Genomic DNA, 21,552 nt, shown 5'->3' on the forward strand with positions numbered 1-21,552 from the left:
TGTTGTCAAGTCTCATTATGATCTCCTTTCATAAGTATAATTTTAATTTTGCCCACCCTATTATCAGTGGAAGCCCCCTGAGGGGGTGCTGGACGCTAAGTTGGGAACCAGTGTTTTAGAAACACAGACAAAATAAGCTTGTGTCTTGCCATCATGGTTCAGGGTGCCAAAGAAAAGTAGCGTGTCTGCTGCAGTGGAAAATAAAAGTGACTGAACGGACGCACAGAGAGGGTAAACCTACCTTGGCCATCTTCGTTTTACTATCTCCAGTTAAAAAAGAAAGGTTGTTGATTTCATTCTGGACCACAAAGTTCTGCTCTTCTCTTTTGAAATTCTGAAATCAATTTTAAAAACGTGAATCAAACAGAGCTGATAAGATAAAATAAGAGCTGTCGGCTCACTGCTTTGGGATGAGAGTATTTACATGCGACTTGCACCAGAGGATGAAAATCTCCGCGACCATTCTGAAGAGCTCGTTGGAGTCCGAGTCTGGTTCTTTCAGCCACCTGGACCTGCGGGGTGCAGAGAGATTAATGCCGCCTCTCTGCCTGCTCTGCAGACACTAACAGTTCCCTCATCTCCCTCTAAACGTCTCCATCAGGAACCGCTCGGCGGGTTTACCTGTTGTTGTCCACGTAGCGGATGAGCATGGGGTAAAAGGCGTACAGGTCCCTGCAGAGCACGGCGAACTCATCCAGGATGAGCAGCTCGGCCTCCTGCGTGTCTCCTTTATTGTCTGCCTTGAGGAGCTCCTCCTCGGCTACGACCTTCACCGTCTTCTTCTTCAGTTTCTCCAGGGTGGGAAGGAAGTGGCTCTTCAGCAGGTCTGCACGAGCTTTACTGATGATCGGCTGCACATAAACTGAAAACAGACAGAGGAAGACATTACTTTCATATTACAATAGGTCAATCAGATTCATCTTGAATTCAGCTAGACAGGAAATCAACGCACAAATGGGTCCAACCTGGTTGTTCGGATGAACCTGCAAAAAAATGTAGGTAATAGCAGTTTGGGCTGTTTTAATGAATCTAACTTTGATAACAACACCAGGATCCACAACTACGCAGCATCCAAGTCATATTGTGACTGTGAATCTTTAAATAGGGGGGATTCACATGGTCAAACAGAGCAAGGAAATACCAATATTTGCCATATCATTCAACTCCAACCCCCATACACGAACTCATTGAAGTTCACAGCTCATACCATGCCATGCTGGACACATCTGATTTGAAGAACTCTACAAAAAAACCAATTAGGTACCTGCAATACACACCAGTTGTACATGGTAGTACGATTTTGCTGTATTGTGAGTGCAAACCTTCAAGCAATAGGTAGATGGTGATTTGATTTGTTCAGTTTGTCAAAAATATAGCGCGTTGCCACCCAGAAAGACCATGTCCATATTTATGATTTAAAAAACAAAGCCCTGACAAAGAAATACTGCAAAAATTATTTTAGATCTTTTGGCAGATTCACCAAATGATGAAGGGTAACGACGCAGTAAATTATCCAGTTTCAGTTGCAATAAAAAGAAGAGGGACAATCTTAATGTAAGTTGAAGGTATTTCACTGTGCCAGAACACAAATTATTGAAAAATACATTTTGGAGGTTAATATGGGATGGTTTTGGCCCACAGGCCTGATGTTTGACACCCATAATTTAAAGGGACAGTATGAAGCATTCTAGTAGTACCACAGCCATGCTTTGGGTGGCAGTTTTGAGTCAGTGTTGAGAGGTTTTAGCAGTTTGCTACTAGTAGTACTGAAACTAGTTGGTTAGCTTTATTAATGTTGTAGAAACATTCCTGTGATTCATTTTAGCATCACTCGAGCACCACACTCCCGTATGAATCTCCGATTACCCACGACTCACCTGCGATCCTCTTCATCCAGGACGCCTCGTCGATGCCCAGGTTGTTGTTGAGGATCTTCAGGATGTTCCCCAGAATGAGGCTGAGGTGCTCCGAGGTGACGGTGGTGCAGCAGCTGCTCCCCCCGCCGGCGGCCTGGTTCTCGGGACCCCTCTCCCACCAGTAGGACAGATAGTTGCACAGCATGGGCAGCACCACCTCGATGACGTGGGGCATCTCGGTGTAGCGCGCCCCGGACTCGGCCATGTCGTTGATGTCCTTCATCAGGCCGTCCAGCCGGGGCATCCCGGGACACATCTCCTCCACCGAGTCCTGGATTCCTAGGACTGAAACCGGAAAGAGGCGTGATACCTGATCCTGATCATGAGTGCTTCCTTTTTAAATGAATGTTGGCGTCCAGGAGACTCACTGGCACGCTCTCTGGCACTCTTGGTATTGAAGACGGAGCAGGGGTTGTACATGTTGAGCAGCGGCTCCAGGAAGGCAACAGGCATGGCTCCAGCCAGAGTTGCCAGACACTGGCCGAGAGCAGGAAGCTGCCTGGGAGAGAAATCTAATATTACACCATTTCTTCACTGAAGATTTACTAGATCGCTCCACTAAAACTTCCAATACCTTTCTACGTAGATGTTCTTGCCAGTGCCAAGAGCGTAGAGGCTGGTGAGGATTCGGTAACACGACACCTGGACATCATCCACTTGGAAAACCAAATAAGAAAAGCAGAAATTGCAGATCATGTTGTGTTTATCAATCCGATAATCAGATTTACCCACAGCCACAGCAATAACTCATTCACTCCTCTGCGTTTACAGTTACTGACACTTCATTACCGTCCTGCGCTTTTCCCACTAAAATACTCCGTGTGACTGACGCAAATCCCATTTGCACCACGATTAGGCCTGATTTTCACAGGCAGGGATTTCTCCCCACAAAACTGACTGTTGCAAATTGTTTGACCTTTGTAAATCCAGTGGAATACGTGATTAACCCTTGTTAACATCTCTCCTGCCATTATATCCTCAATCCTCCATGACGAGCATAACCAATGTGGCGAAGGCACACAGGCTGCCGGGCGTAAGCAGCACGTCGACCCGAATGAGTCGAATCTACTCAAAAAACTACATGAATGAACACGATCTAACCACACCAACGTGAGGATTATCGGAGAGGAGCTGAACTGATACACATACAACAGGGCCATGAGGTGAGGAATATGTGTTGTGCAAACGGAATCCTGTATTTTCATGTGTTCTCAAACAGAAGACATCCCAACCTATGCCGACTCTTTTACCTTGCCTCAAAAGCCTCCCTTCACTGGTTCACATTATAAAAGGCTTCTAATCATGAGTTACTGTAAACTGCAGCGCCTCAGACTTGTTTGATCGCCGCTTTGCTGTCAGGACTCACGGAGCAGGTCGACTCCAAAGTGGTGCTGAGTGATGTGTTCGAACAGAGCGGTGAGGATGGGGAGCAGTGCCACGGTGGTGTAGTTGATATTCTGCGACACCCCTTTCATCTGCGAGCGCGAGTGAGTGAACTTCCCCAGCTTCAGGTTCTCGAACGTCTTCTCCAGGTCCTCCGCCGCGTTCTCGAAGAACGTCCTCAGGCCCACCCTCACCGCCTCCGAGCCCGACTTCATCACCGTCCTGCGGGAGCCAAACGAGAGCGTGATGGACGAGGGGATACGCAAGGGCAGGGCTATAATAAACCCCTGGACGGCCGCTTGGTATGCAAAGGACGGCGCTGTTTACTCGCAGCAGGACACGCTCACACATGCCATTACTCCGCTCGCCGTCTGTGACGGTTTTTACTCATGAATTATGAGACACGAGTATCGACCTGACCGCCCTCGGGAGGAAAAATAAATGATTTATTTAACAAATTAGAAGATTATTTAAATCCAAGGTGAGTTCGCCAGTGCTGGAACTGAGAAGGGGGAAAAGAAAAAAAAAGCTCCATGTGATTCTGTGAAAGAGCAGTAATATGATTAGTGTGTCCATTTTCAGCATTTCACAGTTCATAACATTTGTAAATGAATTACCCATTGTAGAGCCTTGATGTGTCCCAGAAGGAAAGACAAATGAAAGACGGTCTTTGGGCATCGGCTGTAGTTCTTCAGTGCGAAACAAGACACAATAACGCAGAGCCAATTTAGCCCGATTACGCCTGAGCTGCATTAACAAACAGTACATTGTCTCAGAAGAACACTGGGAGCCCTGGGCAACATGTGCTGCATGAAATTTTTTCTGCGTTCTTAAATGCCAGCTCCACGCTAATGCCACGGTCTCCCGAAAGACTCCAGAATTAATACTGTCTCAAAGAAAAACCTTCCTGACAAATAGGCTCCTCTCGAGGTTCCTTCAAAGGTTAGATTTGCTTTCCGAGGAAAAATGTAAATAGCTTCCAAAGCAGCGCGCGTTTAGGAGACATCATAATCCAGCTCCGTCTTCCACCTCTCAGGTCTCACCTGGTGTCCAGAGTGTGTGCCAGGATGTGCAGACAGCTGACCATGGTGGTGGAGTCGCTCCCTGCAAAACACCAGAAAACACCCGAATTACCACATCGAAACACAACACCGATGTGTCTCAGGCGGATGAGGATTTATAAGGTCAGTTAATGGATGTTCAGGAGACAAGGAGACAAGGTACTACAACCAAGAATGCTGCTCAGTGCAGATCAATGAAAACTACAGAAATTAGCCTCATGAGACAAAACAGGATGTTATCTCAAGGATAAAAGTGTGACGTGCTGCTGGTATTTCTACAAAAGTACAAACGTTTGACATCTTCCTCCAAACCAACTAGCCATGCAATACAGTCTTGCACCACCAGATGGTGTATTGAGTCACTCAAAGAAAAAGCGCAGGATGGGAAGGAACAGCAGCGACTGAAGCTTTCTGCTAAAACAGGGTGCTTCAGTGGACCTGAAGCATAACCCACCACCCCAAAAACTTCCCAGGATTAAAATTTAACCTCAAAAGCCAAACTGTGTATGTGAGCAAACGCCAACACTGTAATCTGGAGCAAGACGCTTTTTTCTCAGATGTTAAAGACAAGTTTTTCTTCATTGTAGTGCAGAGTATGTGTGATAAAAATGTCTAAATTTTCACAAAAACCAAACAGTTACTCAAGAAAATGACTCAACACGAAGCCCACTTTAATCATAACTTCTAGAGCAAAATTATAATTTGAGCATTTGTTCAGGAAAGCAGATTGAAGCCGAGATTTAATCCAAACCTTTTTCTTTCTCCTGATTTGAAACTGCACCAACTATTGTTCAATAACGGCATGACTGTAACTTTCAGACAGTGTCCCTTTAAAGCCACAATAAAACTAATCCAAGTCTGGAGTTTAACTTGAATTTCTAAATCAGAAAACAAGTAATCAGTTATTCCTCACAGTGGGGTAAAAGTAGACTCCAGTTGTTTTGTTTCAGCATCATAACAACAATACTAAATCGATTTCTTGCTAAGAGTTGGAGAATACAGTATATTCCCTCTCTCACACTCACAGCAGCCTGGTAGTTTATCTTCATCTCCGCAAAAAACAAACTTCTACTCACAGACATGAAAGAGAAATTAAATTTCTCACCTCAAAAAAGGACTTTTCTTTTTGAAATGTCAACCAATTTGTTTCAAATCTGACTTTCAGGTTTCACCAATAAATGTTAGAATGATTGCCACTTTTAAAATGTTGAATCTCTTGTTAATACAATCCTGCTAAGACTCAGTCAGCTTACCAAACAGTGAAATCCTATGTCTGACAAGAGCTGCCAGTTTACAAAACAGGCTGGAGGCATGAAACAGGAAAGAAAACAGAAAAAAACAGAGTGAACGACTGGTTAGAGTATTAGTTACTGAGAGTATTAAAGTCGAGGAATTAGAAAGGAAACTGCAGTCAAAGACATGCTGTTTTCAGTGTGCTATAACTGACTTTGTGACCATTTCCTTCTCCTTGTTGGAGGCGTAGCCGCTGCTGCTGAGGTTCTTATTGGGGGACGAGAGGAAGTAGAGAGTGTGGTTCTTGAAGTATTGATCGATGAGAGGGAGAAGAACCTGGCAGAGACACCGAATCAGATTAATGCAGACATCAGTGGGAAGAGTTCAGCACCAGCCGCCGTCCAACTTCCTTACTTTGGCAAAAAACTTGATTTCTTGTTCATGAGGTGACCTGTCGGTTTTTCCACTGGCGGCCATGGCCTCTGGACGGAGAATATATGCAAGTTTAATGAGAGGGAGCAGATCTCTTGAAGTTACGGCCGGTTTAATATTAGCATACCTAAGTGGGCGATGAACTCCTGCGCCGAGTCAACATACTTGAGCAGCTTCTTCAGGAATCTATAGGCAAACCTTTTCTCCATGGAGGAGGAATCCTGCTCCAAGTCCTTCAAACCTCTGCAGCGGAACAGGAAATACCGTTTTCAGAACAATCCCCTTTGATTAACGACTCCACTGTTAAGTTGCGATGCGGAGCAGAGACCCCAACTCATCATCAGTGGGGAAAATGCGGCGTGTCGACCTTGTGATGCTGTAGCCGTTGATCTGCAGGAAGCGGAAAAGGTCCTGAGCCTTTTCTCGGTCACGGGCTTTCTCCTTCGCTGTCAGCGTATCGTAGGGTACCAGCAGAGGGTGCGTCCCCCCGCCTGGGAACACAGAAACAACCCCGGGTTCCGGCATGATTGACGATGTATCACTGCTGCAGGGAGTTGATGCAGCTGAGACTGACAGACGCACACATGCAAACACACAACGGTCAATTATTCACAGTAACTTAGTTTTAACATGTCTGGGTCCCACAGAGAGAGGAAAACCAGAACACACAAACACACAAACACAGACACACACACACACACGTTCTCACTGGGATGTAATCATTTTCAGGATGTATTCATTTTGTTCCCTGTCGACTGAACGCATCTCTCTGTGCAGCATAGCATGCAGGTTCTGATTGAGTTCATTACTGAATCACCTCGGCTCCCAAGGTCACTTTTTTTCTTCTTGGCCCAGATGTTATGGTAATTTTCCGCCACCACCTCCACCATCCCCTTGGACCAAAGACAAAAAACAAAAAAATGCAAAGACGACAACCTCAGCATCGCTCCCTCGTTTACTCATCGGCATTCAGCAAATCTCTCTTTTGATCTTGTATTCAGTCTGACAGATTGTGTGATATGAAGTACAACAAAACAAGCGCGGGGCCGCTCACCTGCAGCTCTCTGGACAGAACCACGCTGCTCGTGTCAATCGGGCTCGGGTTGAAGCCGTTGGCCTGAAAACAGATGCACGTTTAAAATCTCTGCTGCTCACAGTCAATCCCCGCTTTGATGAAACAATGAAGCTGCTATAATTGCATCTGTTAAAGGATTTATTCAGTCTTTGGACTGCAGAGAGATTAGCCACCAAAAGCAGCTTGTGCTCTCAGTAAATAAGTGTCTGATCTGTTTTTACCACTGCAAGCAGGACGACACTCATTCCCACACTTAAAACGGACATACAGCAATATTAGAGATGAAAGGAAGAAGTGGAACGTCTCAAATAATGACAGAATCACACAAAAAGCAAAATGGATACATTTTAAACTGTAGATCCACGTTATCTTCGCTACTTCCCCCTCAAAATCAAGTCATTTCTAGTGTTTTTCTCTCTTTTCAAAGTCATCCAGGAGCCACAACTGATGTTCTTATGGGCAACTTAAAGCCCCCCAAGCCATATGTTTGACCCCCACTGACAACTGAATAAAATCAGTAAAAGTCTCTTTCTGTGTATTTCCAGTTTTTCCATTCCTGTGTGCGCCGTACCTGACAGCTCTGAGATATCTTCCTCATCTTCTCACTGTCCCTCTGCTGAGACATGCTCTCTCCGTCCTTGGTCCGGTCGATGCTCCAGCCCATCGCCAGCATGCTCTTCAGGGACTCTCTGATCGGCCATCTGTAGATCTCCTTCTCCTGGAGAACACAGAGCGAAGTGTTGAGGTTTAAGGTGAAAAAAACATCTCAATAAGTAGAGATTTTATCTCTATCCTACCTTTTCTGTCAGGCCCTTGTAGGTCCTGAGCTGCGGGTGAGTCTTCGCCTTCTCGTCCACACAGTCTCCATATTTCCAGCCCAGCAGCACCTGCGACACGAGGAGCATGAACGTAATCCTCATTGCTTTCTCCTCAACGTTAGATTTACAACTTGAAAGACTTCCTAAGAGGAGCACGCTTTAAGGAGTGACGGTACATTCAGTTCTTGCTGCTTTCAGCTTGTTCAGTTTTTTTTTTGACAGATGCAACAATGTGGACTAAAGCGCCTGCTGCAAAAAAAGAGCGGTGGCCTTCTAGTCAGAGACACCATAATTATTGTCAGCCTGGCAGAGTGTCTCCTTCGCTTATAAGAAAATGGGGCATCACCTAAAGGGAGCATTGATGCGAATGAATTATTCTGGGCCGTATATCTTCAAGGTGAGACGTTTTCAGTGTCCCATTCTGTTCGTACAACAATCGCAACTAGCAATGCCGCTTCATTTAACGCCCATTCCCTTTGAGGCGGGGGTTCTTATCTTTGGCCTCACCTTCTCTGCGGACCATTTCTCGTGGGAATGCTCGGCGTATTTGTTGGCGAAGTGCTCGAGCTTCTCTGGAAGAGCAATGCTGGAAACAAGTGGGACAATTAGTCTCTAATTGGGTACAAATGCATGTTAATACAGTAGAATCAGTTGGGCCGATGATGCTGGGGGTCTTACTTTGCAGTATTGATGGGTTTGGGGTCAAAGTTTCCCTGGGCGTCAACAGAAACCGGCTTTTCCATGGCGGTGCTGATGGAGGCGTCCACATAGTCCGGCGGCAGCGCTCCGGCGATGGCACTGAGGCAAGGCATGGCCATCTTGAAGAGCTCAGGGTCATATTTCTGCAAAAACAATGCACGCAATATGCTTTTTTGTCTTTAAATTAAAGCAGGACCGGATAAAGCTGTGCAGCCACTCCAGCCCGAAGCAGTATAAGGGCAGGCAGAAGAGACCTTAATGAAGAATTATTCTAAAAGCCGAGCAACCAGCAGGCTGGAGGCTCCGGATCAATGATAGCTGTCCAGATATTGATGTTTGCAGGCCGGCCGTTTGCACGGCCTCCGTTCATGAGAGCTCATTCAGAGAGATGTGCTGACTCCAGCGAGATGCATCACCGTGCTTGGAATAGGGAGCCTCTTCCAATCATCCATGTTAATTGAGACTGTGATGAATGAGACGGCTCTTATTTGCACTTGTACACTGACCAGAAAATAATCTTTAACAGATGTCAGGAAATACATGTAAATAAAGATTATTGATGAGTTCAACAGGATGGATCCTGTTCATGCGCCTCTCGGGGAACACGTGCTCACCGCTGCAGCTTCACTTCCCTCTGCTGGCAAGTCCCTGGGTCCACCTTTAGCTATCACCACCTTCTGCCAGTAATCTTTCCTCTTGTTATGTATCAAACCAATGAGATTCTGAATTTGATCATTTTGCTTTTTAAGAGCTGCTGATGCAACTATTTGCATCCACCCTATTTACAGTCTGTAGCTGCTGTAATTGTGAATTTTAACAAAATATGGTATAGAGTTATCTTTGACTGAGCACCCTAAATAAAAAGCAGTCAGATTGGAGCCTCTTGCAGCCCCTGATCCACAGGTTCCCATCTATCCCCAACACTCATGAAGCTTCTGGTGAACAAATCGAATGCAGATTTTAGAGGATTAATAAAAGATCTGGACTCACCCTCTGTGACAGAGAGTCGAAAACTCCCCAGAAGATCTTCTTGGTGAGCAGCAGCTCGTCCTCGGACGCCGTGCCGAAGCTGCCCCAGCCCGACGGGAGGCAGTAGTACTTCCAGTTCTGCTCGTAGTGGTTGGTGAGCAGCTGCGGAGAGAAAAAAAACAAACAGTCGCGTTCACATGAAAGGTGCATGAACATGCGAGCACAACAGTTTCTCCTGACCATGTGTGCATGGCAAACAACACCTCAGAGGCATCGTCCCTCCAACAGGAGGCACAAATTAAATCCATGAAGGCCAGGAAAAACAAAAAACAAAACCCAGCAGTGTCCAGCATTTCGCAGGCCAGTCACAATCTATTACATCTCCAGTATTTCTCTGCTGTGGCCTGACAGATGGAGTCCAGAAGTGGAGCCAACAAGCCTGTAATCACACAGTGCAGGACTTCATCCCCTTGTTTTCCCTCCTTGAGCTGCCCAGTGCGTGCACGCCAGATGATTAACACCACAGGTGTGTTGCATCTGCAACACTCTGTGCAGTGTGTGTGCGTGCGCGTGTGTGTAAGAGAAAAGCAAACAGCAGCAACATCAGATTAAATGTACACTTTCACAAGAGCCGGTGGAAATGAGATGCTGGCAAGTGAGAATCTAATAAACCCACAGAAAGTGGTGACATTAGGTGGAAGAAAGCTAAAAAGAAACCTGAAGAATTCTACTTTAAATCATAGGAAACAGGAAACAATAGAACTGAAGCATGCGGGGAAAACCAGCTATGGGGAGACATTCGAAAAGAGCGGGGAACAAAAAAATAAGAAAAAAAAAAAGGTGGTGCCCACCCTCAGGGGCATCTTGCAGTAGTCAGTCAGCAAGGGCACATCAAAGACGAGGCGACGCAGGAGCTGCTGCAGCATGGAGGGACGGAGGTGCCTGCAGAACAGGGCGAGGGAGACAGATAAGAGCGCTGCTGCCCCGAAACAGCAGACTTAGTCAAACTTCGTCGCACCGACTTGAAAAGATATTCAGGAAAAAACACGGACTGTAAGTAGCAGAAAGATCCAAGACAGCTGGTGAAATGTGCTGCTGGTGCAGGATTCCTGCGAGGTGAGACGTGTTGTTCTGTATCTATTAACAGCCAGGAGAAGCCGGCGTTTTTCCGTACTTGCAGACCGACAGCAGGCACTCCTCGATGGCGTCCCTCTGCGCCTTGGTGAGCGAGCGGCCCTTGGACAGGCGGTAGATGGTGTGCAGCGTGGAGTCGATGAGGGTGGGGTAGTGCTCGGTGCCGGCGAACAGCGGGGCGCAGCGGGTGAGGAGGGGCAGCATGGCCGAACCGATGTAGCGGTTCATGGCCAGGGCGGTCTCCGTGGTGCACAGGCCCTCCTGCGAGAGGAGCCGGCACAGACTGACACTCACACATGTCGAATATTCAACACTGATTTCCTGCAGACTCACTGGAAACTCGGCCGTTTTCACTGACCTAACACACACACACACACACACACACACACAGAGGAAGTCCTGCTGCTGCAGGTTGTGGTGATCCCTCAGACTCAGACGTCTGGTGTTCGGCCCACTCCTGTCTCCGTCTCTCTTCGCTGAGTAGGAGGTGTAGCTGTGGAGGAGCAGCTGGCACCTGAAACAACTTCCTCTAACCTGATAAAAGAGCTGGATGCTTCTTCTCTGCTGCCTCTGTCTCTCTATCGACGCATTTTGGCTTTGGTTAGCTCAGTTTCTTTCCGTATTTACTCCATTTCGTTTCATTCATCCGTACACACGCTTCACTATTGATCAGTATTTAGCTACGCTGCTCGAACACAAGGCTAAATGCTAAAAAGCATTCAACCCCCTTTTGTGATGCTCTGCTTTAAACGCACTCTTTTGTGTGACTGTAGAACAATTTCATCCGAGAATGCAGTTTAGAGTCAAACAGGTTGAGCTCTTTGTTCGAGCAATTTTACTCATCTAATTAAAACTCGAAATGGAGGTAAAAAAAAACCAAACAATTAGATTGATTAAATGAAAGTGGAGCTGAGGCTTAATGAGGAGCTGTGCTTTGGTGTAAAGGATTCTCAATAATACGACTCCAGGAACTAATTGATGAGGTTCTCGTTACGGCGGCTGGCAGCTCTGCTTACCGTGTCTAAGGACGTGGCGGCCCTCAGGTCCGACAGGAAGCCCACCTCCAGCAGGTGGAGCATGAAGCTCTGGTCTTCGATCCCGTACACGCGGTCTAGGAACAGCACCATGGGGGCCTTGTGGTCCGGGCAGAAGCTGGCAGACATGTCCGGCTCCGTCACCGACCCGTCTGGGAGAGGAGGAAGACAGAGGCGGCTGAAGCGGCGGAACGCCGGTACATAACGGCGAGTCTCCCGCGATTAGGAGGGCCGTGTGTTTTCATTAGGCTGAAGCCTCCGCTCCGCTCGCCGTCTTCATTCTTGGCCTGCTGACAAAGCTCGTGTGGCGGTGCTCACAGCAGCAAATTTAAGAGGCGAGCCTCGCCGTGCTTATGCAGATCAATCAATAGAGCAAGGCAGCCGGCTATAGAAATGATCTGGCTTACTCAGAGCTATGGGAGTGTGCGGTAAAGTGTTGTGCTGATTAAAAAGGCATGAGCAGTGAAATGAAATCGATAACTTTCGGCTCCGCTCTCGACGTGCGGAGTTTCCTTGACTGCCGCAGCTTCACGTTGTCGCATGCAGGTAAAGAGAAAGCGTCCGCTGGCGTGGGGGGGGGGCGCGGACGCGGAGCACCTTTATTGACGACGGGCATTTTGAGGGGGATGCTGATGATTCCCACCAGGTCCTCGGTGGGGACCAGAGAGCGCAGGATGGCTCGGATACGCAGCGCTTCTCCTTTGCCTTTGTTGATGAGCTGCAGGATGGAAAAATGAAAACAAACAGGATCATTTCATCTGAAAATCAAGAGTCAGAGCCAAGAAAAGACATCAGTTAAAGCTGGTGTTATTGCAGTGCTTAGTGTTGGGGACATATTGATTGGTACTAGAATATATTAAAAGTACACAAAGTGTTAGATTAGTAGATTGGAGGAATTAACCTTATAAATTAACTTTTGAACCTTTACTTTCAATTTTGTATAAACTCCCCTCTTCCTGGAATTCATGTAAGTAACCTCCAGTTAATATAAAATATTAATATTTATATTAGCATCAAGCAAAGAGCTGCTGCTCAGAGGAAGATGTGCCAGTGAGTCTAAATCAAGAGTGGCAAACATAAAGTCCGTGGGCCAAAACGTGAGCCACGTGAGTTACATACGTGCATCTCAGGGGCGCAGCGTCCCAGCAGGTCGATGAGAGCGGAGTAGAAGGACATGATGGCGTTCCCCATGTGGACCACCTCCTCCTCATCGTCACCGTCGGCAGAGCTGAGCGGGGAAAAGAGGGAGACTTTGACCCAGAGAAGGCGGCGAGTGAGGGAGGAACCCGGATCGGAGTCCTCAGCAGCTTACGCGTCAGAGCTGACCCCCTGCACGGAGCCCGGCAGGTCCAGCGCCGGCGTCTCCGAGATCTTGATGGCCTCCTTCATGGCAGCCAGCAGGCCGTTGCCCCCCTCCCCCCTCAGGGCCGGGCCGAAACACTCGGGTCGGCGGATGAGAAGTTTCACCACGACGCTGGAGTTCTCCTCCACGCTCTCTCCTGGAACGCAAACGTTCGGCCATGTGGGAGCACGCATACAGCGGAATGCATAATTGATACGGGCAGGAAAATCCAGCCCATACAAGCCCTGCAGCACGACACACACACACACACACCACGATTCCTAACCCTGAGGCAAAACACCCCCAGATGGAGATCTTTCTTAACTGTCTCATCATTTCCTGTATGTTTACACAGAGATATAACATCAGAATAAACAGAAAAAGTGATGAGGAGGAACTTTTTAAGCAAAATAAAATGTCCACTTCCATAATTTTTCTATTTATTTTGACCTCAGGCTGCACGGTGCCTCAGACGTTGACGGATGCAATCATACCATTGACGAACACAGCAAATCGCAGAAAAGACAGGTAGCGCTCCCCTTCGATGGGGTTCCACCCAATGTCCGGATAACCTTTGGCGAGAAGCATTGGACAGCTCTGCAGACCGCATCCAGCCAGGTAGGTGACCACCTGCAAACCCGGGGTCTCATTTCAACAGCTCGCATGACACACTGACAACTTTAAGGGACTCCAAGAAAACAAACATGAATATTTAGATTTCCCAGTTTTGACTGCATTTCCAGCTGGATCAGACTGAGGAGCCGTCGTCGTACCTTGTCCAGGTCGGGTTCCTCCAGAGCCAGGGCCAAACCGTTGTTGTCCATCACTGAGGAGGCAGCTACATCCAGAGGGGTGGAGCCCCTCATCGCCGGTGAAGCTGCAACCCACAACATACAGGTCTGCTCAGATAACTTCTACTTTCACTTGTTTAATTTACAACTGAGTGAACAAACGGCAGGGGGTGCTGTTTCCACTCATCATCTCAAAACCACTGGTTTCTCAAAAATTCAAACCAGATGCTGAAATATGTTTAAATGAAGACATTTGATACAAACATTACTGGATGCAGGATGGATGCTTCTGCATTATGAGGAGTAGTCTTCATCTGAATGAGTGTGTTGGAAACACACACAGCAAAACAAGTCCAGTGACTGCTGGAAAGCGATCAAACTGATTCAGCGATGATATAGGAACGATCAAATTTTATGTAATTTGTTTGTCACATGCTATTAGCTTCAAACATTCATTGATTAGTTGATTTTAACCAGCAACATGGCACACTGCGAGATAACAGGCTGGTCCTCTTGGTTCCTGCTAATTTGTATAATTACTGGCTACATTTTTAATAATTGTAAGATCAGTGGATTTAAGATTTCAGTCTATCATTAATGTTATAAAGGTCAATTTTAATTTAACCTTTGAAATGACCACCAGAGACAACGTGATTCCATACTTGGTGCTGTGTATCTTGATCAAGTTCATGTTTTGTGGTCAAATTAAATTTAAAAGACACTTTTAACTGCTTTCTTGCCCATTGTTTTATGCAAATGTACTTTTTTGCACCATACTGTCAATCTGTATGTTCTAAATTCATGTGGGAATTTTATCTGAGGAGCCAGTAAAAGAAACTTCCCATGTTGGTGATCAAAAAACAAATCAATATCTGCCAAAAATGTCAGAATTTTGGCCTTTTTCAATGCGACAAAGCCCATAGATAATAACTTCCCAATTGTGTAACAGGACATTTTAGCCATTGTCATAAAAACAATTTACCAATAATTTGTCACTTGAATCAAGTAACATTTAATCAACAATATTCTGAAGTTGTTGAGGATCGTGGTGAATGTCCAAACGGCTCTGTGCTCACCGAGGCCCACGCTGCTGTTCTCCAGCAGGTAGCTGAGGTGGTCAAACATGGCCTTCTGGTTCTGCCGGCTGATCCGGCAGAAGTAGCACAGGAAGCGGCAGCAGCTGGCCACCATCTTGGGGAAGGCAATTTCCTGTGGGATGGGACGGGATTTTAAAAAACAAGACGAGATGACTCCCCGGCGGCGGTCTGCTGGCGCTGCGAGGTCTGCGCTAAAACCTGATAACGTGCAGATACCGCCGAGCAGCACATCACTCAAACAATAAACTGACAGCGGGAGATTTTGGAGAGAGATATGCTGCATCCCGAGGGTCCCGATTCCGCCCTGAGTCGCCTCGGTCTTTTAATTAATGTGAGAAACGGCCTGACGTCTTCACACCCTGTCAGCCGGCCACATTCTGCCCTTTCGCTGAAACCTGGACCGCGTCTTCAGTAACGAGCGCCGAGTTTCACAACCACAAATGAAAGGAGGAAAAAAAAAGAAAAACCAGAGAGAAAACACAGGTTTCTGTCAACCGGGAACATTGTTTCCGGTGAGAGAAACTCTGTGGGCGTCACTTTCACACCCTGTGGAAGATGAGACGCAGCGTTTACAGGCAGAAGCTGTTAAACCTGAGACTTGTCTCCTCCGAGGACGTTGACCATGACTTCCATGACCGTCTCATGCATGCCCAGTATCCTCATCAGGTTCGGGTGCTGGTAGAAAACCTTATTGTTCATGATGTCGCTGAAAAACAGGGACAATTTATTACCAAAGTAAAATATGCATATTTTCTAATTACTTGTCATCGCCGGCGTTCTTCAGAAACTTACCCAAGTCCATCGATCATGAGCTTCTCCTCCTCCTTCCCCATCCGCACCGACAGCAGCGACCGGATCTGACCCAGCGACGCCAGCAGGTTGATGGTGTCCTGGACCGAGGCGGCGCTGATGGTGTACGTCTTCCTCATGGCGCGGAGCAGCTCCCCGATGCTGTCGTACTGCCGCCTCAGCAGGCTGAACATCTTGCGGACCAGCTGGGGGTCCTGGATGTGACACTCCTGAGCCCAGCTCACCATGGTCTGAGAGATCAGCTCCTTCAGATTGGCTGAGGAGGGAAAAACGAGGCTGGTTAAAGATCATTGTTAAAAGTTTGAAACGTATCTTCACCTTGAAGAGGACTCAACATGGAGCATCAAGCTTTAATAAAGAAGTTTAAAGTGGTAGAAAAAAAGCTTTTCTCCAACTCATTACTTCAAAAAACCAAAGCAGTAATCTATCTGTGTTACAATTCAGTATATTGTTGAAAGGCACATGCTGTGGAAGTGATCTATATGTTTTCGCTTTATTACTTTTCATCTTGTCATTGTAAAACGGTGTAAAAGAGCCACAGTAAACAGCAAATGACACTCACCATGACTCATCTGCAGTTAATGCACTGTACATCACAGTAGTAATGTAAAGAAAGTCTGAGAATAGGAGACTTGATCAGGCTCAGTGAACCGTTCAGTTAACCTCACTGTATATCATTAACTTTAAGAGGAAAAAAACACTGATTCCTCCCATAAACTGACGTCCAAGATACAAAAAAAAAACCCTTCAGGCACTTCTTCCGTGAGAATAAAAAACCATGCACAAAGCTCTAAAAGGCTACAAACAGTCTCCACTTGACTCGGCACTCTCTGATTTGAACAACCAATACTTGAAGACCTTGAGTTTTCCATCAAAGTGCTTGACGTGGCTTCATCTGAGCAAAGAGAGCTGCACGCACATCAGCCACCTCCACCTCAGCTCCGTCTTTAAACCCAACTTAGAAAGGTGTATTTTAACGACCTTCTCTGTTCTGTGATGATGGACAGAGTTTACAATCTCATTTTCATTGAAGCAATAATCTGTTTTGTAAAGAATGAAAAAAAAAAAGACTTTCTTCTGTGGTTAAAGAGGAAACCTTTGTTTGAACAGCTCCTATACGGGCCACCCTAAAGGCTTCATTATGACTGAGTGCGTGGGCGGGGATCAAAGTTTGTTTCAGAAACAAAAGGAAAGAATTAATGAATTCAGAACCATAAAAGACGGACGTTGATGCACAGGCGATTTCGGTAAAAGGGGCCGCAATTAGGTGATTGCATTTTGCTGCATCTGTCAGTGATAAAAACAGTCTGACAACAGGCTGTCAGTCAGTGTGTGTGTGTGTGTGTGTGTGTGTGTGTGTGTGTGTGTGTGTGTGTGTGTGTGTGTGTGTGTGTGTGTGTGTGCATGTGGAAGCCAGCGGTAACAGATCCTGCAGCCCCGAAGTGAGCGGCTGTCAGGGGAGAGGCGGCGGCGTCCGTTAGAGCCCAAATGAGAAGAGACACGTCTTCCTCTCAGCCAACACGCTTCACAACACCTGACTCTGGCGGCGAGAGTCACACTATCAAACTCATCGGCTCCATCGCTCTCCGCCGCGATCGCCCTGCGAACACACCCCGACAACAGCTATCCGTCTGGTGAGAGCGATGACGGACGCTGGCGTCGTTCGCTGTCTTCACTGCCATCGCTGCTTCTGCATTCAAACAATAAATGGACCTCTGTGCTACTTTTTCTTAATTTATATAAAATACTGAGCATGAAAACAGTGTCATCTGCATCTTCAGGGTCGACAGGAGTAAAATGAAGCTATAGCTGAAGCGTTGAGGATATATTGCTTTATATGCACTTCTTAAAAATATAACAACAAATCTGAGAGGTAGAGAAAAAAAAGTTTTTATATTATTTTTATGATACCTGGCGGACGCACCTCAGGCAGGTTGACCGTCATTTTTACCGATACAGAGCTTCGTCTTTCAGGGTTGTGCAAAAAAAGGATACTATTCTGATAATTATGAGTCTCTGCGTTCATTTTTTGTTCAGTTTGTGTTTGTGGGATAAAGTGGAAAAACACAGGCGTCCGAAATGTGACCAGACAGAATAATAATTGACAATCTGACTGTATGTGGTAACTTCACTATTTAATGAAAACACTAGAATACTAGTAAAACTGCTCATCTGAATAATTGAGATGGTTGTTATTTTTTTGCATTTCTTGAATTGTGATGAACACCACTGCTGTCATATAACTGGCATGCCATGCTGCATCCTTATTCTGACTTTAATATGATCCATCAAAACATCCAAACTTTATATTGAAAATCACCAGATCCAGTTTTGTGATCTTATTTCCTGTTTATATGCTTTCATGCTTATAAAAGAAAAACTGAAAATACCTTCAAGCAAATATATGAAATCACCGAAGTATTGCAGTTTTTGTTTCTTTTTTTAATAACTCTGCTTTGTGAGGCTTTCTGCAGACACAGAAGACGCGTTCGAGCAGCAGACGACAGTAAAAACTCGTCTCCTGATCTGTCAAGCCCCACGCGACACCTCGCAGTTCCCACCGCCAGGACCGCCGTGACCCGAAGCAATCGTCTGAGAAGAGAAACACTCCTCTATTTTCATCCCGACCCATTCCTCACTGCTGGAGCTGTGCCCTGCCAGGGTCGCCACCGAACCCCCGAGGGGAGATTGCCTTTCGTCGTCTGCAGAATTTCAGCCCAAATTTACCCGGAGTGCAATTCGGTTGTGGTCGGCATCGCCTTGAAAACCGGCCGGAAAGGAAAGATTTGGAGCAGATTTTCAGAGAGGTTTTCAGATGCTATAAAAGACACCATATATAACAATAGATAGCGTCCAGCGAGGGGACGAAAGCCAGAGACACGGGCTTTGCTACAAGGCCAGATGAGCGTAATTTGTATTAAAGGTCAGATATATACGGAGTGTGATTCATGATGGCAGCAGAAGAAGGGCTGCAGGAAGCAACGAGCAGCTTTATTCAAACTAAAACACATGATGTCCATGTGTGATGTGGTGTGTGCATTCAGACGATCAATATGCTAATGAAGTAAAATGATGGTCTTCCGTGCACTGAAACGTTCCCCGTTTAAAGAGTGTAAATAGAAGGTTTATGATGAATGTGCTAATTTTACTGTACTTAATCAAAATTAAGAGGCTAAAGTCCCAACTGCCCCCCCCCACACACATGCACATGTGCAAAACTGCAGTCATTAATAGAGATTTAAAGTATCCTTGGAGGGTCTCCGCTCTCAGGTTGGACTGAACACACACACACACACACACACACACACACACACACACACACACACACACACACACACACACACACACACACTACACCACTGAACAAACACAAATCAACACGTTTGGTAATTTCTGGCTTGTTTACGTTGGTTAAAATCTGGTTTAAACCAGTTTGTTTTCACATAAAACCTGCTGTTGATACTGAAGGTGAAGAGAAGTAAAGTGCGTTTTTATCCTGGGAGGTAATAATTTTCAATCAGTCACTTGATTAGTGGTTCCCGAAACCCGAGAGCTACTCGAGATGGAGAATTAGACTTCTACTTCCACATTAACACTGTTGTGGTTGGATGGGAACCGTCATCAAAGTGACGTGGGCATTAATCCTCGTCTCTCCGGTCGCGTCCGCACGGACACCTGGGGATTGGTTTAATCAGCTGAAGGATTCGCTTTTTATCAGCTGGGTTCTCCCTCCCCGCTTCGCCTCCCAGAGCGGCTGACATGGGACGCTCCGCTCCTCCTCCGCCGGGCGCCGCATTACCATGATGAAATTGAAAAGCAATGGAAATGGGACTGAAAGCCTCAGTCCGCATGCCGCTGACGGACAAACAGAGGCAAGAGTGAGGCTGGAAATAAAAGAGCAGGAGCACTTCCTGTTAACGTGTGTGAGCTGAATACACACAAATCGTGTGGAAGCATTTGTGCAGCTAAACACTGGTTTAAATCCACCTTAACTCCGCTAATAAAGCACGAGTGCCGATCATCAGAAAACGAGCTCCGCAGCAGCTGAAACAATAAAAGTGTGGCTGTTTCCTCACATGGCGCCGCTTGCTCCTGCTCCGTGGGCGCCTCTGCTTTGTGAGCCTGGCCCTTGATCTTGTTCACCAGCATCAGGAGGCGACCTTTAATGGATGTAGCTTGCTCGTCTTCGTCTTCCTCCATAGGGATTCCTGCACGTGCGAAAAGAATGCATTCATAATGCATCGTGAAAAAACATCGGATTCAGGCGCAGCGAACAAACAACTCATATATGCTGCATAGTATAGGATGACAGTGTGTGTCTCTCTCTCCTGCGTTTCTAGGTGAAATTCCGAGTTCACTGTTTTTCCTGCGTGCAGGCTGCCATGACAGGTCAGCGCTCCGCGGCACGCCTGACACCGCCTCCGGATCGGCGCTCTCATGGAAGGTTGGGCAATTCAATTATTTATCAAAACATCAAGATGTCACAGCAATCATGGAGGCAGTGAACTGGAAATCCTCTGCAGGGAGACGGACGGGCGCGTGCAGGGGAAAAGGAAAACCAAGCATTTCATGAAGCGTCGGTGCAGTTCTGCTGATGCAGACTCATTGACAGCTCGCAGAAAAGCAACAAAATCTAAGTCTGTAATAGTACAACTACTCTTTCCATGTGCCTCTAGATAGGAATCTTACAGAAATCATCCATTAAGAACAGTTTTATTGCAAGAGCTTGACTTTGAAGTAGCTTTATTCACAATGAAGGGAAAATACAGAAAGGGGTGAATAACTCCACCACATTTTCCAAATATTTAAAATAATCAGAAGCTAACAAAATTTACTAATCATGTGTACAAGAATTCTTTTCACAAAACAGTTAATATGTGATTTCGGGATTGCTTCTCACCACAGTGAAGCTGCAGCTGGTTGTGGAAATCGTACAGTTCCTCCTGGATGTCTGCGGGACACGGACAGTCCTCTCCTGTGCTGAAGGTCAGCAGCATGTTGATCTGAAACGCCAAACGGAGCTCATGTATCTTACACAAGATGTGCCACTTTTCTAAAATTAATATTAATCTATGTCAGTAAATCAGTATTCTGATTTAACGTTATTAAAGGATTCTAAAGGAATTAAAAGACAGTTTAAGAGGGTGAATCTCTCTGCACTCAGAGCGAAGGACACTGTGACAAGTCATTAAAGTAGCTGAACTCTGCCTCCAGCTGTGACCTTAAAGGGAGTGAGTGTGTGTGTGTGTGTGTGTGTGTGTGTGTGTGTGTGTGTGTGTGTGTGTGTGTGTGCGTGTGTGCGTGTGTGTGCGCGCGCGCGCGCGTCCTCTCATTGGAGCGATGATAAAGCAGACCCTGAGGGATGAATTCGCCTTGAAGCTTTTTGTTCACCACGCAGAGAGGATTGCTTTCAGGAACATTTGGAGCGAGGAGAAGCTCCCGTTCTCTCTGGGCCGTGGCGCCAAAATGAAGGAATTCAACGATGAAATAGAAAAAAAAAAAAAGAAAAAAAAATGGAATTGGAGGGTGGGGAAAGAAATTAGTCATGTATGTGGAAAATGGCAGTAGTTATGCAACGACTCATCCTCGATTATACAGCTGCATGTGTCATCTGAAACGCTCAGTTCCTGTAGATTTTAATTCTTAACCTTTTTATCTTATTCAAAGTGATCCTCATTTAGTCATGATTATAATTTGCACTTTGGTGCCACTGAGATCACATGGCTGACATGTGATTCGTATAAATCACTGAACAGAA

At 46.2% G+C, this 21,552-nt stretch overlaps 1 protein-coding gene across 1 annotated transcript in view; it reads right to left on the reverse strand.

The window, feature by feature from the left end:
- The window catches only part of LOC115407000 (ryanodine receptor 3), a 137,623-nt gene that overhangs the window by 34,641 nt on the left and 81,430 nt on the right, over positions 1-21,552 (reverse strand). The window contains exons 39-71 of the mRNA XM_030117310.1: positions 20,695-20,797; positions 19,871-20,002; positions 15,777-16,050; positions 15,576-15,690; positions 14,964-15,096; positions 13,870-13,973; positions 13,591-13,726; positions 13,067-13,253; positions 12,874-12,982; positions 12,352-12,472; positions 11,737-11,906; positions 10,761-10,981; positions 10,438-10,528; positions 9,608-9,748; positions 8,597-8,760; positions 8,426-8,504; positions 7,898-7,987; positions 7,672-7,818; positions 7,080-7,142; positions 6,843-6,918; positions 6,393-6,516; positions 6,153-6,268; positions 6,008-6,075; positions 5,808-5,929; positions 5,614-5,663; positions 4,343-4,403; positions 3,283-3,521; positions 2,491-2,572; positions 2,285-2,415; positions 1,878-2,201; positions 622-862; positions 425-512; positions 242-334 (exon numbers count right to left, since the gene is read on the reverse strand). Coding sequence (XP_029973170.1) covers positions 242-334; positions 425-512; positions 622-862; positions 1,878-2,201; positions 2,285-2,415; positions 2,491-2,572; positions 3,283-3,521; positions 4,343-4,403; positions 5,614-5,663; positions 5,808-5,929; positions 6,008-6,075; positions 6,153-6,268; positions 6,393-6,516; positions 6,843-6,918; positions 7,080-7,142; positions 7,672-7,818; positions 7,898-7,987; positions 8,426-8,504; positions 8,597-8,760; positions 9,608-9,748; positions 10,438-10,528; positions 10,761-10,981; positions 11,737-11,906; positions 12,352-12,472; positions 12,874-12,982; positions 13,067-13,253; positions 13,591-13,726; positions 13,870-13,973; positions 14,964-15,096; positions 15,576-15,690; positions 15,777-16,050; positions 19,871-20,002; positions 20,695-20,797 — 4,395 coding nt within the window. The remainder of the gene's footprint in view (positions 1-241; positions 335-424; positions 513-621; positions 863-1,877; positions 2,202-2,284; positions 2,416-2,490; positions 2,573-3,282; positions 3,522-4,342; positions 4,404-5,613; positions 5,664-5,807; positions 5,930-6,007; positions 6,076-6,152; positions 6,269-6,392; positions 6,517-6,842; positions 6,919-7,079; positions 7,143-7,671; positions 7,819-7,897; positions 7,988-8,425; positions 8,505-8,596; positions 8,761-9,607; positions 9,749-10,437; positions 10,529-10,760; positions 10,982-11,736; positions 11,907-12,351; positions 12,473-12,873; positions 12,983-13,066; positions 13,254-13,590; positions 13,727-13,869; positions 13,974-14,963; positions 15,097-15,575; positions 15,691-15,776; positions 16,051-19,870; positions 20,003-20,694; positions 20,798-21,552) is intronic.

The sequence above is a fragment of the Salarias fasciatus genome, chromosome 19 (assembly GCF_902148845.1).
Source record: "Salarias fasciatus chromosome 19, fSalaFa1.1, whole genome shotgun sequence".
Classification (NCBI taxonomy): domain Eukaryota; kingdom Metazoa; phylum Chordata; class Actinopteri; order Blenniiformes; family Blenniidae; genus Salarias; species Salarias fasciatus.